This window comes from Pelmatolapia mariae, linkage group LG16_19 (genome assembly GCF_036321145.2).
Source record: "Pelmatolapia mariae isolate MD_Pm_ZW linkage group LG16_19, Pm_UMD_F_2, whole genome shotgun sequence".
In the NCBI taxonomy this organism is placed as follows: Eukaryota; Metazoa; Chordata; class Actinopteri; order Cichliformes; family Cichlidae; genus Pelmatolapia; species Pelmatolapia mariae.
The window spans coordinates 51,590,298-51,607,770 of NC_086241.1; the positions used below are offsets into that span (position 1 = coordinate 51,590,298).

At 41.8% G+C, this 17,473-nt stretch overlaps 3 protein-coding genes across 3 annotated transcripts; 1 reads left to right on the forward strand and 2 right to left on the reverse strand.

Annotated features, from left to right (window-relative positions):
- Window positions 1–1,814: 1,814 nt before the first annotated feature.
- dnaaf2 (dynein axonemal assembly factor 2) lies at window positions 1,815–4,118 on the forward strand. The gene is made up of 2 exons (XM_063499419.1): window positions 1,815–3,611; window positions 3,708–4,118. Exons 1-2 carry the CDS (start codon window positions 1,848–1,850, stop codon window positions 4,086–4,088), a joined length of 2,145 nt encoding a protein of 714 aa, XP_063355489.1. The 5' UTR covers window positions 1,815–1,847; the 3' UTR covers window positions 4,089–4,118.
- Window positions 4,119–4,227: 109 nt separating this feature from the next.
- Window positions 4,228–9,339, reverse strand: lrr1 (leucine rich repeat protein 1). Its single transcript, XM_063498245.1, has 5 exons — window positions 8,810–9,339; window positions 7,287–7,385; window positions 5,860–6,112; window positions 5,176–5,650; window positions 4,228–5,075 (listed from the first exon to the last, which is right to left on the reverse strand). Exons 1-5 carry the CDS (start codon window positions 8,990–8,992, stop codon window positions 4,820–4,822), a joined length of 1,266 nt encoding a protein of 421 aa, XP_063354315.1. The 5' UTR covers window positions 8,993–9,339; the 3' UTR covers window positions 4,228–4,819.
- A 1,627-nt stretch (window positions 9,340–10,966) lies between these two features.
- On the reverse strand, window positions 10,967–16,346 carry si:dkey-13p1.4 (transmembrane protein 151B). Its single transcript, XM_063498566.1, has 2 exons — window positions 15,853–16,346; window positions 10,967–13,398 (listed from the first exon to the last, which is right to left on the reverse strand). Exons 1-2 carry the CDS (start codon window positions 15,964–15,966, stop codon window positions 11,797–11,799), a joined length of 1,716 nt encoding a protein of 571 aa, XP_063354636.1. The 5' UTR covers window positions 15,967–16,346; the 3' UTR covers window positions 10,967–11,796.
- Between the last annotated feature and the right edge of the window lie 1,127 nt (window positions 16,347–17,473).

Here is a 17,473-nt window from a genome sequence, read left to right on the forward strand (position 1 = left end):
ACAAATAGCGGCCTACCCATTATGTCATCATTAACATGATAACATAATGAGTAGAAATTAAAAAGTATACTGTATAGAGTTCAAGGGTAGCTAATTCATTATTTGTACTATGCATTTTATTCAAATTTGTTTGCTTAAAGCTTTAATTAATATAATTTGTTTAATTCATAGGTTGTGATTAGGTGGCATGCTCTAATGACGAGATTTTAGTGGGAGTTATTGTTGGGAATTATTGTATCTACAATACAATGTCTCCTTAATCACAGTTCCGAACAGATCATATTTTAAAAATGATCAAAATGTTAATTAAGATTTTTCTGAAAAGACAGTAAAGACTAAACTATTAAAGGTCAGGAAAACATTAGTTTTAAAAAAAACTGTAGCAGTGGCATGTTTATGGAATTTTTCATTGTAGAAGAAAATAGGAAGACAAACCTTGACACACGTAAATGTTGTTTTGTAACCTAAAATAAAATTTTGCAATTTCTTTACGTTGTTACACATTTAAGGTCAGCAGTTGTTAGTGGAATTTTTTTATGTAACTTTGAAAATGTTTTCTGCAATGCTCTAATACTAAAGTCCATCTGGTGTTTCTTTGATGAAGTCTCTTCCAGTGTGTGTTTTTAGGTAACACCCTGTGCCTATGAACCCTATTCAGAGTCACTCACTTGCACACAATTTTGTTACAAACCTGATTTTAAGTGATTTGGGAGTGAATTGGTAGTAATATCAGAAAACATATCTACCATCTCTGACTACCTGCTCTGTCTGATTTGGTGATGTGCAGTACAGGGACTCTACAGGGAGCGTGTGCTGTGTCCATCCATGTTCACCTTCTACACCTGAGCCTTCCAGTACAACTCCAAGTTGTGCCATGTACAGAAATACTCTTACACTTCCACAGTGGTTGGATAGTGATGGCCAGGAGGGAGAGTACCGAGCATAAGGGGAGGTTTTTGTGGAGTGGTCTGGCAGGAATCATCAGCTTCTGAATGCAAATAACATCAGAGAGATGGTGCACATTTCAGCACAAGGACATCAGCACACTGGATGAGTACCAGGGTGTCCACATTGACAACAGGCTGAACTGAAAGAACAGCACAGAGGCTGTTATAAGAAGAGTAATGTGCACATTCAGTTTCCTAAGGAAGCTGAGGTCCTTCAACATGTGCACGTGAAGCAAAATGATGAAGATTTTCTAACACTCAGGGAAGGCAGTGCACTTTGCCATAGTTGGAACTTGTGGCATCAACAGACTGAATACACTGATTAAGACAGATAGAGAGCCTTTGATACCGCATGCTGTCACATTGTGTAACACAGTAATAAAAAGATAATAAAATAATAATGATATTAATATTATTAGCATATTTCATCATGATTTCACCTGCTCTAACAAAATAATTTCCTAAATATGGGATTTAAAAGTGTCTCATATACTCATTCATTTTTCATTTTTTTTTTGGCATTCATTCGTTAAATGACGACATTTATTATTGTTTATTATTGGATTTTACCCTTTAATCCGTAAAAAAAAAAAAAGGCAAACGGGCGGGGGTGGGAGGCGGGGGGGCTATCAGGCGGTATTTTTGGTTGCGCCGGTCTGTCGTTGCTATAGTTACATCAACACAACTGTTGCTTCCGCTACACTGTCACTGAAGCTGGACCGTCTATTATTGGACCTAAAGAAGAAAAATATATCGCATATCTTTCACAATAGTAAGACCAGGTGGTAAATGTGTTTTGAATTTCACCTCTTTATTTTTCCAAAGATCTCGAAAGTTTGTGGCCATTTTCTGTCCTCCTAGCTACGTTCAGCTTAGCGCTTCTGTTCTCCCAGTATAAGCATGGAGCTCGGGGAGAAGCTCAAAGAGCTCAACTTGACAGCGTATGAAGTCGACAGGTTTACGAAAGCTTTCAAAGACGAGAAATTCCGGGAAATGCTCCGGGATTACACCCAAGAAATATCAGACCCCGAGAACAGGAAAATGTACGAAGAAGAGATCAAAATCCTGGAGCAGGAGAGAGGCAACACCGTCGAGTTTATCCACCCGGAACCGTTTAGGGCCATCAAAACCAGCGTGGACGGCAAGCAGAAATGTTTCATCAACATTTGCGCCAGTGATAAAGTTGGGAAGCCTTCATCTGAGTGGGTTGTGTCGGAGGATGGGCGCAGAGGTCAGTGTTGGTCCTTGCCTCATAGTCTGCACCCTGGGAGGCAGGACACAGATCCTAAAGGTAATAAAATGATGATTTATGATGTTGTTTTCCACCCTGACACTACCCGCATGGCAAGCAAAAACAAGAGCTTTATGGAAATGGTGGACAGTATAGCTATCCAGGGAATCCAGGACACTTTTAAAGTGACTCTGGACAAAAAGAACATGAGAGAAATGAAAACAAAATACAAAGGCACCCCACAGCCCTGTGTTATAAGAAAAGCCATACCTGGATTCAAAGCCAAGGAGTCTTCAGACCATCCAGACCCCCTTGCCTTTCCATACCCAGATGAAAAAAGACCTAGCACACAATCAAAGCCCACAGAGGCACCTAGGACAACAAAAAACAGTACTGATTCTAAACCTCAAAGCTTACTGAAAATCAGAGAGCCAACCAAGCCGAACTATACAGTAAAGTATCGATCACTTATTGATCTCCAGGACTTTAGATGCTCTAGAGACTCAGCCCAAAGCCCCAGGCCCAAAGAGATTGTGGTGACTGTTGATTTGCCTCTTCTAAAATCTGTCAAAGACACAAGCCTTGAAGTAAAAGAGAAGCAACTGCTGCTGGAGACCAAGAAACCAGCCTACAGACTGGAAGTACATTTAGCCTACCCCGTGGATGAAGACAAAGGAGAGGCCAAGTTCAACAAACAGAGAGGACAGCTCATGGTCACCCTGCCTGTTCTTCCTCATAATTTGCCTCCTGATTTATTTGAAGGGCCAGTAATGGCCAACAATAAGAGCTCAAGTTGTGATGAGAGCGAGGAGGACAAAAGTGAGGTTGAAGAAGAAGACAAACAGAAAGAGAGGGTAGGGGAGAAAAGGGAGCAGGAGCTACAGAAAGGGGCTGAAGAAAAGGAAGAAAGACAAACTGAAAATCCCATGCAGGAGAAAGGGGGAGAAAATAGTGAAAAAGAGGAAGACGGAGTTCAAGAGAAAGAAGAAGAACAAATTAGGGAAGAGGTGATCGGTGCAGATGAGGCAAAATGGAAGAAGGGCCAGGAACATGTGGAGGAGGAAACAGTAACTGAAGGTCACGAAGGCAGAAACGTGCAGGAGGAGGAGGAGCATAAATTACAAGAGAAGCAATGGGCAAAACAAGGTAATCAGAATGAAGATGAGAAGTCAAGTGAAGGTGGATGCGACAGAGCAGCAGAGGATGATGATACTCTGTGTGAAGCTTCTGCCCTGAAAAGAGGCCCAGTGGCTGATAAGGGCCTTGTGACTGAAAATCAGCACATTTTAATCTCCGCTGAACAATCCCATGGTGCAATAAGAGAGGAAGGTGTAAATCTGGCCTCTAGTTTGGAGGAGGCATCCAAAATGAAGCCTTCAGATATCCAAGAGAAGACTGAAAAGAAAAAAGCAAATGTAGCAGGAAAGGCGCAGGTGAGATCAATTGTAAAAGTCAGTTTGTTGGTACAAGTTTCTACAAACTACTGATTTTTCCTTTTCTCTCCTCTTCTTTCATCAATTTTGTGCCAGGTGGAACAAGATGCAGCATTTCAGAACCAGACATCCAGTGACGAAGCCAGAAATACAGCTATGGATGACTGCGACACTTCTGAAAGGGTTGTGAAGTCCAGGGATACGCGTCCAACACGTAACGTGAAGACGTCAAGCGGAGGAGAATCAGGCCAGCGGGTCACCTTCTGCTCTGAAGACGTCACTTTAGGCTCAGCAAAGCAGGAAATGGATGAAGATGACCTGCAAACGGAGCAAATCTCACCAGTCTTACAACGTAACAAGCCTCCACCTGTATTACTGAGGGAAATTGATAAGGATGGAAATGAGATAGTAATCAGTGATCATACATCATCAGCTGGGTTCACCTTCCTAAACACTCTAATGTACGAGCTGGACTGATGGTGCTGTGAAGGATGCAGAAACATTGCTCGTAATTTTAAAAAAACCTGACATTCCTTTTTTGTTGATTTCATGCAAACTTGTGGAAAAAATAATAATAATTTGGATCCAACAGAATAAAGTACTTAAGACATGACAATGAATACTTTTATTTAATCTTTCACATATGTAAAAATTGTGGGTCATTTGCACAGTAAAAAGCACCTCCCTTTGGCTGTTAGTCATTGACCCTGAGGCACTGTTTTCAGGAAATTTATCTAATCTTGTAATTCCCCTGTCTGATGGAAGTAGGTCAGCGGTCTCTTTAAACACAAGGAAGGAAAAAAAAATACTGTTAAGAGATTTGCCAGCAGCACAAGGTTTTGTGCTGCCTGCTATCATAACGTACAGTAAGTGCCACTCTGTTTCAGATGGAGCAAGAGGTAACATATTCATGCTTGTCTCCGACCCCATTTTGATAAACGGAAACTGCCTCAACATAAATTTAAGCATAAACAAACAGCTTGAAGCTCTTTTTAAAAACACAACAAACTCAATATTGTCCTTTCACTCAAAGGCAGCATAAGGAAACTACGGCGGAGCCATTTACCACTGCAGCTTCCTCTTCACATACTCTTAAGACTGTATCCCACAATCCTAACTACTGCAGCGCAAACGCGCACGCCGACACACATACGCACACACAGAGGTTTCTAGGCGGCAACGTTTTTCGATCAAATAAGTTTCCGTCCTCATCTGGTTCCTCTCTGGAGGGAGTTGTCTAAGAATTCGGAGTAGCAGGAAAGCGAGCAGAAGTGTTGCTCCACCGGTGCGTCTGTGCCTCCCATGTCATCCACCAGCACAACTGTGTGAGAGACTTGGTGGAGGTTCATGCTCACTGCAGTCTTGATGTAGAAACTGATGCAGATGCGACCACAGTCACAGGTTTTGGCTATTTCGAGGTCCCGACACAAGTGAGCAGGGATAAGGTGAGGTCCATATGGGATTCTGTAAAGTGACAGAAAGAATAAAGGATTAATGAGTTTTATACTTGCTAGAGAACCACAGCGAGGTCTAAACTGGATGTAGAGCAGCATGTAAATCTAACCTGAGATTGGCCACGGCTCTGGAGGCCAACTCCTGAAGTGGAAGTGGGAATGTAAGCTGCATTTTGTGGTCCAGAGGGTTGGGCTGGATGAATGGATTTCCGAACAAGTCCAGGTTCTCTAGACTCAGCTTGCGGAAGTCACCAGGCAGTACAGCCAGCTGGTTGTGTGCCGCGGACAGGAACCTCAGCTTCCAGAGTCGGCCGATGTGGAACGGCAAACACAGGAGTGCGTTATCGTCCAGTTTGAGGTTCACGAGTTCTCTGAGCTGGCAGAACTGAGCAGGGAGCGTCTGCAAGCGATTCTGGCTGAGGTCCAGGTGTTGGAGGGTCCGCTGGAGGGTGGACAGACAGAGTGCCTCGCTGAAGGCTTCCAGGTGGTTATTGTGGAGGATGAGTTCGGAAAGACAGCTGAGGTCACCGATGGTGGCGGGAAGTTTCTTGATATGGTTGTTACTGAGGTCTAGCTTGCGCAGAGCTGAAAAAAATCAAACAGAAACACCTCAGCTTAGAGAGCAGAGTCTACTCTGACATACAAATTTTCAATTTTTAGGAGTCTGGGGTCTTGAAATGGCTTTTTCCCCATGTGTGACTTGGAGCTACACCCAACTATTTATTATTGGATTTGCATAGACAAGGAGACATGGTACCTTTAACCAACTTGACTCACTTATTTTATTTATTTACCTTTGAGTGAAAGCATTCGCATGTCCACGCGTGACAGTTTGCAGTACGACACCTGCAGCTGCTCCAGGGAGTGAGGGAAGTTGGAGGTGAGTGGGTAATCCTTCTTGGAGACGATGGAGAGTTTCTTCTTGGGCTGCTCTACGTCTCTGGCGCGAACAGGAGTCAGTGTGGACAGAGGAAGGCTGCTCGTGTCACTCCCTCTGTCTGCTAGACGAGCTGCCGAGAGAAAGTTCTTCAAGCTGTTGGAGTCAGCCTAGAGATAGATAAATACAGTTACGCTGGATCAGTGGATTAACAGGAAACAGCAGTTTCACGGGTCCTCAAAGGTCGCTGTGGTGCATGACTAGATTCACTGAAATATCTAACCCAGATTCCCTGACCTAGAATACTCTGACATACTTCTTTTGAATGAAAAGGATAGACTGTATGCAGCTGGGAGTGAGAGATTGTCAGTTGGATAGAAAATAGAGGAGTTGGAGACAGGTTTGTGCACCTGTACAGTACACTGACAGGTAATTTAATCCATTTACTGTAGGAGAAGTAGAATGTTTACAAAACTGTGGCCAAGCAGGTTAACCAAGGTTTGGTTTACACATTTCTCCATGTTTACCTGCTCAATTTAAAAGCCTGTGAGAAGGTGTGTGCTTTCTAAGAGTGTGACGCGTTAAACACCTCAGAGGGCTGTGCAACACAAGAAAAACAAACAATAAGTCATCTAAGTTCTCTGCTGTGGCCTGAACTGGGGTTGAAACTGAAGTGTGTGTGTGTGTGTGTGTGTCTGTGGTGGACAAATGAGTCAGAGAACATAAAGTTCTTTTTCCAGGACAGACAAAGAACAACCATTCCAGAGGCCTGCAAAATTAGAGTCTTAGCGAGGTACTTAGTGGGGGGGGGGGGACTTTAATACGGTGACATGATCCTATGATGGGGAAGTAAGCTAAGCCTACTTGCTGGCTTGAATTCTGTGTTTATATTCATTCTTCAGTGTTCTCAGAAATCTGAACACCAGCTAAAAGAATAAGGCTAAGACTATCCCAGGCACATCAAAAAACAGCCTGTTAATCTAACAAAGTGTCTTCTGTCCTATGAGTTTTCCTATTACACAGACTCAAACAAGACTGCTTAGGCGGCAGAAGCATGTTATGTGTACTTTACTAATATTACAGTTTAAACATCCTCATAAAATATATCACTCTGCTGTGAGAAATGTCAAAACAATGTAAAAATTACATGTTACAGTCAAACTTTTATTAACTAGCTGACTAAAAGCTCAATAAACAACCATATAACACTGGAATTGGACAGTTAGTTAATGCAAAACAATTTGTTTCACTCATGTAATGTACATACATCTTCTAATTTAATTCAGGGTCTTCAGTTGTATAGTCCTTACTAAGACTGCAGTCACGGTGTGCTCTATGTCATACCTTGCTCAAACAAATGTCAACAGCAGGTTCCTTTAATCTCACAGTGGCCTTGCCTTCCTCCACAAACCAAGTGAAGAACTTCTCTATGTTGCCTTTTAGCTAGAAGAGAAATAAACGGGCAAATTTCAGCAGTGGAAAAAAACATTACACAACTTCAGGGCGGTGGTGCGCCAAGCAAGTTAAGACTGGAATACTGAATTTCAACATTCAACAGCTAGGTGACAACAGCTGCAAACGTTTACATCAGAGGCTGACAAAATGAAAACAATATGACAAGGGTTTCCAGTTTAGGTCACTATTGGAAAAATAATGAATATTTTAAAAGGTAGATCTGATTAACTCCAGCAGTACTTTCCAGTGAGATTTTCCTGATGTTTGTTTTCTTTAGGTAAATTTGGGATTTTTTTTCTTTTTCTTAAATATCATTTAGTGTGTGTGCACAGGAACTAGTGAATTTCTATTTGAAAAATGATCCAATCTTTAACTCACTATGAAAACTGGCCATAGATCAATAAACTAAATGATTAATATATTAGCTGCTGGAGCTTGAAAATGAAAAGAAAAGGTCTGGATGTTCTCACTGACCAATAAACAGCACAGGCAGTGGTTTTCTGGTATTTGCAAAAAAAAAAAAAAGATAACTGGTATTAAAAGTGTCTTAAATGACTTGTTAGGGTGTAATCTGTCAAACATATCTAAAACATACCTCTCATGAATGATATAAATACATTTTGAGACAAAAAATAATGTCATAAGTTTTTGGCAAAGTGGCTTTTCTATATCTTTCATTTATCCAGGTAAAAAGTGTCACTGACATTAAAAATGCCTTTTCCCAAAACAGGTCTAAACAAGAGGAGAGCAGAAATTGTAACAAATATAACATACTAGTTCTATAAAGATATCGTAAGTGGCCACTATAATACAGAACAGAGTCATAAAGAGAGCAGCAAAACAGGTAACTTCTTTATTTTATAAATACCCCCTTACTAAATCCAGTTGACTATAGTCTACTCATCAACTTACGGAAAGATATTAGATTTTAAAAACACATATAAACATCAGCGATCACTTTTTGGCACAACACCGTAACATTTCAAGTATATTTTACTTTATTAAATAGTCTAAACAATGCTGAGTCGCCGGGTCAACTGATAGTTTTCACGATTTATTAAGTTATTAACTTTTTAGAGCCGTGCCGTTGGGTTTCATTATTTATTTATTTACTTTTTCCCCCCTGAGTGTCTGAAAAGCAAGGCATGATGGGATAGCGTCACTTCACTTCTCATGCCATCCATGACATAACAAACGGATGCCAGAAGAAGTAAATTACACGTTTCTGGCCTTGAAATGTACTTTGAAAAATTGAGTAAATTAAATAAAATAATTAGCTTTAATCATCTTGTAGTTTGCTTACTTTGGGGACCAAATAAAAACAGACGCACCACACCCAGAGATAAACATTAGCTCCAGACTGAACAGACAGTACTTGCTGTACAATAGCTTTTAAAGTAAGGAGTAAATACCTTGTACTTTGATCCGGCTCTGTCTTTGGCTGTGCAGATCATCAAGTAGATGTTGCTGCGTTGAGTCGTCTTGTCCAAATGCTTCCCAATGGAGAGCACTGCTCTCGTCCCCTTGCCTCGACTTTTCATCCCAAACGTCGGCAGCATCCGATTCACCACCTCGACATCACACTGGAGCTTCATCGCAATCTCTTAAGTAACAGACTTAAGTCCGGCCTAATGCCGCGTCACAGTGAGCAAATGCTTGAAAAGCATACCAGGTGGGAAACTTCCGTGAGAAAGTTAGGCTAGCTCGAAGCGTTTGTGGTTAGGCTGGCGACACATCCGTGCTCGTTATGGATGTCAACAACAGACCAGCCTTCTTCACAGAGCCGCAGCTGCATTTAAACCGCTGTCGAAAAAACGAGCCGGCATCTACCGCGGAGATAGTCACTTGGGTTTTCCTCGCATTACTTTGACTAAGCTACAGAGCTCAGGGAACGTTCTCGGCTGTCAGTTGGTTCGTTAGCTGCCGTTAGCACAAACCTCGCGTGCATAGGGAAGTGACGTTAGGGAGGCGCGAGACCAAGCCCGCGATAAACATGTACACATGTACACTCACCAGCCACTTCATTAGGTACTCCAGTTTGACTTCAGAAGTGCTTTAATTCTCTAAAATTTTAGTGTTGTTTACAACAAATTCCTACCCTATGATCAGAATGTAAAAGTAAAAATTAAGACCATCCAAAGTTTTTTCTAATCTTCCACTGAGAGTTATTATACTTTTATATTATCTTATTAGTTTTTATTTTGTTTTGACTTTTTTGGGGGGGAGTTTGTAGTTTTTATTGTTTGAAAATGTTTAGTTTTACTTGGTTTTTACAAATATTTTGTACTTTGATATTAATTATTATTTTTACAGATTTGGTATTAATGCCCATATTTATTTATTGTATTACTCTGGCCAAAGTATAACGCAGAATTCCTATAATTTCTAGAGCCTGACTGGTACAGGATCTTTAAGATTAATTGATATTTGATAGTCCTCAATAAGATAATATAAAAATGCATTTAAAAATTGTTTTATTGTCACAACAAATCACTGATTACTTCTGCTGGTGTGTTCCTTCATTCAGTTGTGTGAGTGCCCACTGGTGGGCAAAGTATGCAATATCAATACTAATAACATATTTATTTGGGCATTATAAATACTAATACAGATATATCGGCAAATAACTAATATCAGCCTCTCAGATGATAATAATTTTAACAAAGTTCTCTCTATAACACATATAGATGATTTTATATAGCCTACTAATGACTTTTTGCAAATTATGTAAATGCCTGACATAAAATGAAATGAAATAAAATATTAAGTAGCCTTGTGTTTTTCAAACTACATTAAAACCTTAAAATTCTAAATTTGTTCATAAACATTAATCTGGTTAATATTAATTGAATAATATTGATGTGTAACAATCTTCAAAACAGAAAATCTCCTCTGAAAATAAGTGGAAAACAGAGTATTACCAATGGTGCTTTGTAGTAGGCAGATGAAAGAAAAACAATTGTTCATTCGATAATAAAAATGTAACTATTTAAACATTTTTGTTCCGAGCTTTCCCATCAGACATTGTTAAATGGACTGAATCTTATATAGCTCTTTTCTACTCTCCTGGAGTACTCAAAGCACTTAATATATAACTAACATTCACACTCCAATGGATGCATCAGACAGTAACTTGGGGTTAATGTGTTGCCCAAGTATATTTGGCATGCAGGCATGGGATCCAACCACGAGGCGTCTAATCCGTAGATGACCTGTTCTACCTCCTGAGCTACAGACACCAATTGTTACAGTGAGTTGCTATAGGATAAAAGGATTGATGACTTCCAGTTTAAAAGGATCAAATCTTTCACCTCAGTTATAGATCTTAGTCTTAGAACCCCAAATTTTACTAGAAATTCTTCTAGAAAAACATTTTGAAGTCTCTAACAATGCGCAGTTACTTACTATGCTAATAAGACTGGTTGAATTTAAAGTAGAGTGAATCAAAAACTCAGCTTGTTATTCAGAAAATGAACTCTCCAGTCTAAAAGGCATGCTGAATTTATTTTTGTATCAATACATGCTTCATTTGTACCACTCCTCCCTCTGGTATTATTTGAAGTGAAGTCCCAACTCTATCTTTAGAGTTTGTACCCTTGCAGTTAAGGACGGGAGACGTACCAGTGAGCTGTGAGTCTGAGAGTGTGTGACATTGTCGCTTTGGATCAATGTGATCAGAGAAAAAAAAAACTTAACTCAGATCTTGTTTCCTTGTTTTGTCTCCTTTCTTTCTCATCTTGTGCTTTGAGGGTCCCACACGTGTTATAATATTTGTTACAGTTTATTAAAAAGTCATTTTACTAGTGATAAAATTCATTGGGATTTTAGGAATTTTCACACCTGTTTGACACCTTTATTGTTTTCACTTAGACGTTCACATCACGGTCTTCAGTTCACATGTTCCACATTATTTTTTGTAGGTCTCAATAAAAAATAACATAAAAAAAGTCTTTGGCTTCAACCTGGCGTGTCTTAATTTTTCAAATGGTCTGCAACAACATGCAACTTTTTAAATTTTACCTCTTTTTCTTACATGTGCCTCCGAATGGATCAACGCTCTGTAACCATAAAGGTACATCACCCACACACACACACACACACACACACAATGAAAATATTTCTGCAAATAACAGATGATGAAATTAGCAGTATTGCGCAGATCATGCAGCAAAGACATCATGAAAATTCCAAGATGACACTCTCTGGTGTAGCTACAGGATGTGGATGAAGTTCAGTGCTATCGCTATCTGTAACTTTTTTCAAAATAAATAAAATAATACCCTTGGTTTCATTTTGGTTTAATTTCTTCTTACTGTGAAATTTGCTAAAAGTGCATATTTTATCCACATAGCGATGAACCCCACCATACCCTCCATCATATCTGATATTAACCACTGTCTCACAAGGCCGTCTCCACACAGGATGACCCCCTTCGTACATAGTAGCGCCTCACTTCCCTCTCGCCCTCGCTGCCCTCGGACCGGTGCACAATGAGAACAGGAAAGAAGTGTGCGTCTCTGTACGTTGGTGGACTGTTGCTGAGTGCCAGCTGGCTGGAGTCCGACCGGCAGCACTGCTCATCCGCGCAGCAGGGCTCCGTCAGGTTGCTGCTGCGACTCCCTCTATGAGAGCCATACATGCGACAGAGGGAAAAGCGAGAAGTGTCCAAGGAGAGGTGCGAGTGGAACAGCGCTCCGTGGCAGGACAGAATGGAGGAGCAGCTGGAGCTGGTGATCGTCCTCCTCCTGCCTCCTCCAGCTCCTTGTCCACTCAGCTCGCTGCACTGCTCGCAGTCGTCCTGGCTTTGGAGAGCTCCGTAGCTCTCAGCAGTCTGGCTGCTGTCCAGTAGAAGGCAGTTAGAGGAAGACGTGTCTTGTAATGAATTAGAAGCCCCTGTCCTCATGTTTAACAGCATCGCCTCTGAGTAGCTGGGAATCACCTGGCGATTGCAGCGTATGTGCCACTCCATTTCAGTGCTGTCCAGCGTGTCAACTCTGGGAATAACACAACTAATATTTCTCCCCACAGGCCTGTCTTCATCTAGAGGGGAGGGGCTGCTGTGGGTGTACTCCAACCCAAACAGTTTCTCGATGCGGTAGTGCACGTAAGCAGTGCGGTACTCCGTGAGCACTCTTAGAGGCCAGGAAAGCATGAGCAGAGCTGCCAGCCAGAAGGCAACCTGGGAAGTGTACCAAGGCATCCTGTCTGGGTCTACATAGGCTAAGAGGTTTTCTCTGAAGTCCACGTTCTTTAGCTGCATCCCCTCCCGAGCCTCCATGTAATCATCCAAACCTTCGATTTCAGAGAAGAACCTGGCTCTCTGGCTGAGGTAATCGTTTTCTGGGCCCGCCTCGGTGAAGCTGAAACACTTGGTGAAGCGCAGGCGAGTGGCTGGATGCCTCTCCAGGCCTCTAAGGTCACGTGATACATCCTTCATGCCACAGTGGCTGTAGTCAAACTCGCCCTCGGCCACGTGAGTGTTGACTCGCTCGTGGTACACCTGCGTGGTGGTGTAGGCATCCCCGTTACGATACCGGGTCACCTGTCGTGTCCGCCGGACAAAATGGTAACTGATGGCTTTCCACCATATGCAAGGCTGGGCCCGCTGCATCCGAAGCACCCGCTCGTACACGCTGTCCACGTCTGCCTTGCACTGCAGCTCGCTCCTGGCCCTGCAGTGCCAGCACTCCACAATATACAGCACGTAGAGCATGAGCAGGAAGGCCAGGGGGATGTAGATGAGGCCGTCCGAGCAGGGGCTGTCGTGGTAGATCATAGCGTGTCCTCCGATGCCCACCCCAGAGGCGCCCCGCAGGGAGGAGGTAAAGGAGGATGTTAAAGAGGAGGTGAGGGCAGAGTTGAAGCTTATCTTGGTGACCCGGGTCAGCTTACACCAGGCCACTGCACCCAGGCAGCTGTACATGAGCAGGGAGAGCACCAGGCAGCGCCAGTGGGACTCCCGACAGACGCAAGCACCCAGGGACTGCTTGACTGGACGCTGCTGCAGAGAGAAAGAGAGAGCGAGGGAAAGGGATGGAAAAGAAATGAAGGGGAGAGTAATGAAAAAACGCACTTAAAGCAATGAACCCCCTAAACATGGCAGCGATTTTAAGGCTCGCAGCAGAAATGCAAATGAAAGTGGTTAAGCTATAAATCGAAGCGCTTTTCCCTACCTAAGCACAGAGTAAATCACACTGAAGGAAGAACACTGGGATTCAGCAGGGACATTAACACATCTAAACATAAATAAAGTAAAACATGTACAAGTGAGTGAACCGGATTATGTGCAATACCATTTCAAGAACAAGAGCAATTATGAGAGCAATTAAGCAGATCAAGGGAACTTTTTTCTTGATCCTACACTGGTTACTGTGGAGGACCACATTCTGTAGATTATTCCTGGATAACAGCGGCTGCTTATTAAAGACTCTTATTTCCTAATTCTCTTCTGAGTCTGGAGACAAACGTTTGTGCTGCGGGCGCACAGAGACAGCCGCTTAACAGCAGCATACAGAGAACAATGGCGTACATGACTATGATAGAATCTGATAAAAACGTAAATAACAACGGCAGACAGCATCTGATCTCTTTAGGTATGGTCAGGTGTATTCATAAAAATCAGATCACCATAACTAAGGTAAAAAATAAAGTGGCAGAAATTAAGTATTGCATGATGTTGAGAGAGAAACAAGATTTATTCCTGAAAGAAAGACTCGTGTCGGCATGGATACAAGCTTTTTTCATGCTATTTTGCAGAACAAAGTTCCACCAGTTATCAATAATGGAAGCAATTTGTTTGTTCCATCCCCAAACAACACATTTTAGTTGCATTAACAGCTAAATTACAGCTAAAGTAAATAGAGGTCAAATGTAACTGAACACAGTGGCTTAACAGTGGCTCAGTTGTTAGCACTGTCTCCTCACACAAAGAAGGTCCTGGCTTCACATGCACCAGCTGGGTGAGGCTGCATGGAGCTGTATGTTCTCCGTGTACTGTGACTTCCTCCAGAAACCTGCATGTTAGATTAATGGGTGATTCTAAACTGGCCGTAGGTGTCTGCTTGTCCAGGGTGCAGCCCTCATTTTGCCCCATAACAGCTGGGACAGACTCCATCCTCCACAACCTCTGAATAGGATAAGCAGTTAAGAAAATCTATAGATGGACCACACTTAATTTCAGTTATGAAGCACCAGTACTTCACTTGAACACGTCCATTTTAATCTACTTGCAATTGGCCTATACTGCTCTTAGTACAGATATATGTCTCACAGCTTTTAGCTACCCAAAGAAATAGTAGGGTAAAAGTATATTTTTTCACTTTTTTTTCACTCTCCCTTGAGTAAAAGTCCTGAAAGCTTCTCTTGTTACCACTTTGTCACAAACCCATCCATCACTCTGCGGAGCACTGGGAGGTTTGGAGCGGAGCGCCCAAACAGAAACACAAAGTGCTCCCATTTGCAATACTGAGCAGCGGTCAAACAGTCCTATTCAGCAAACACACTGGCTGAAGGCTATTTCATCAGTAACACTAACAGTCAAAACTTCCAGAGTGCATAAAGAGAACCTGAGCTCGGACCATTTACTGAAATTAAATTGACGGCATTTTGTCAAGTAATTATTTGAGATTCCTGATTTCAAATGCTTAAATTTGTTTTTGTCTCGTGGTGATATTCCTCCACATTGACTACCTCTGGTGTTTTAAGGAGTGAAAGGATTTATGCTGACAGCCAGCCATTCATTACTGCACTGCCACAGGGGTGGAGATGCCTTACACTGCCGGGTTCCACCTGAGTTATTTGTGGAGCAAACGAGGGATTCAGTTCTTGTGAACCAGAGAGGGTGGACTTTGAAGCGGTCCAAGCCTTGTGACTGCAGACATCATAGGTGCGACATCTGAAAAAGATTACCCTTTAAAAAAAAGAAAAGCTGACTCATATATGCTAGATCCTTGGTCATGGATACAGTTTACAGGAAGCTGAACTCAGGAAATGTAAGGGAAAAATAGGCACAAGTTGTTTGCAACCACAGAAATGTGGTCAGAGTCATTCCCCTGCAGACAGAAGCACAGTAATTACGTGATGACAGTAAAAACCAAGGGCGTGGAGGAACCAGTGCAGACACATGCATGTAAACTTGGGTTGTGCAAGACTACGAGCTGTGCTTTTGTCGTTACAGTACTTTTCCAAATCACTGGAGTCTGCTGCCACTATGTCAAATTAACTATTGTGACATTTCAGGAAGCAATGATGCTGCTTGGCTGCAGGTGAAAGTGATGGCACAGAGAGGACTGCACAGGGTACCAAAAAGGCAGCAATGAAACAAGACTGTATGTTTTTGTGGCTTGTCCTTCTACATTTGAACAATAAACATATGGCTCTTTATTATTATCTACTACTTACTTTTCTGGAAGTTATCGGAGAAAAAAAAAAAATGACTACATCTGTCTGCTCTTACCTCCTCCGGGACATCACTCTCAGCCGGTGAGTCCTCTTCCTCCTCTTCTCCATCAGCATCATTGAGACCGCTGGCCGCCGCGTCCTCCGCAGAGTCCTGATCGGAAGAGAGCATGCTGCACTTTTTCGCATGTCTGGAAGCTCACTCCTTTTTATTCACTTGCTTCGCTCCTAATACCCCTCCGTTCGCTCCCCCCTTTGGTGGCCCCCTCAGCCCCGAGGCGTCTGGGCCGGAGCCAGCAGGCTGCTGCTGGTGCTGATGTTGCTGCTGTGCGGAGCGGGAGTCCCGCGCTGCTCCCGGAGGAGGGGGGCGGGGTTCAGGGAGTTCACCGCAGCAGAGACAGCAGAGGTTAACCATGATGCAGTCAGTGTACTAAGTCAGTAGCTGAAGTTACCTGAGAAAGACCATAAAAAAGGGGCATCGCTGCATTTGTTAACGCAGGCACTAAGTGGATCCAAAACGCTGGTATGAAATGTTTTACGACGACAAAGAAGACCGCACTCACGGACTTCCGGTTAGGATCAAACGGCGTCCTTCACAATAAAAATTCTTTCTTTCTTTTAAAATAGATTTAGAATAGATTTGTCAAAATATATACGTTAAATTGGTATTATTTAATCATTATAATTAAGGACAAAATAATCTTCTAGAAATTATGAGATTTAAGTCAGTCAAGTTTTTTTATAACTACATTTTAACCGAACAACAAATATAGCCTTACAATAAAGCCAGGTCTTCTAATATGTTAGGCTATGTCTTTGTTTTTGACACATATTTTTACTTGTGTGTTTTGTTTTGCTCTGGTCGCTTTTTTTTTTTCCAACTTGGGTTAAGTTTGAGTCCCATGTGGGGGTTTTATGTTATGATTGTGGGTGGTGAATGGTTATCTGTCTCTCTGTGCTAACCCTGCCACCAATGTAGCTCATTTTATTGTTTTTGTTTGTTTTTATTCCATATTTATTCCATTAATTTGATCGATCTACGGTTTTATCTTGTTTGGTTTAACCAACTTATAAGGCACTTTGCTCAACCTTGTTGCATTCAAATGTGCTATAGAAATAAAATTGACATTAACATCTGACGTTTGCATGTCCACTAATATATGACATATCATTTTATTTCAGTGACATTTATATTGGAAAGTCATTTAGAGTGTGCATATTTTTCACTGATGTATCTGGCTTCACCTTTCTCTCTCAAGAAGCTAGATGATAACTGATTACATTTAACTGTCTTGATTTTTAGTTTATTTATGCATGACCTCTTATTTCAGTGTTTCTATATCCCAATTTAAAAAGAGAGAAAGTATTCAATAAATAGCAATACTGATAACACTTCCTTTACTGATTTATAATTTTCTATTAAGTCAGCGGTGCTTTTAATTTTAAAACTATCTAATTATTTTTTAACGTTATATTTCTGTCCTGATCTTCTTGGGTAGTTTTCGTAAGACATAAACTTATCATTAAAAATTTTGTTTAAATACTCGTCATTATATTTTATGTTATAGGGTATGTTATATGTGCCATTAATCTGCACCATACAGTTTTTTGCAGAGGCTGTAAAGAGCAGTTTCAGCCTCCTCGTCGCTGGGGCGCTGCCGGTGAACGACGCGGAAATG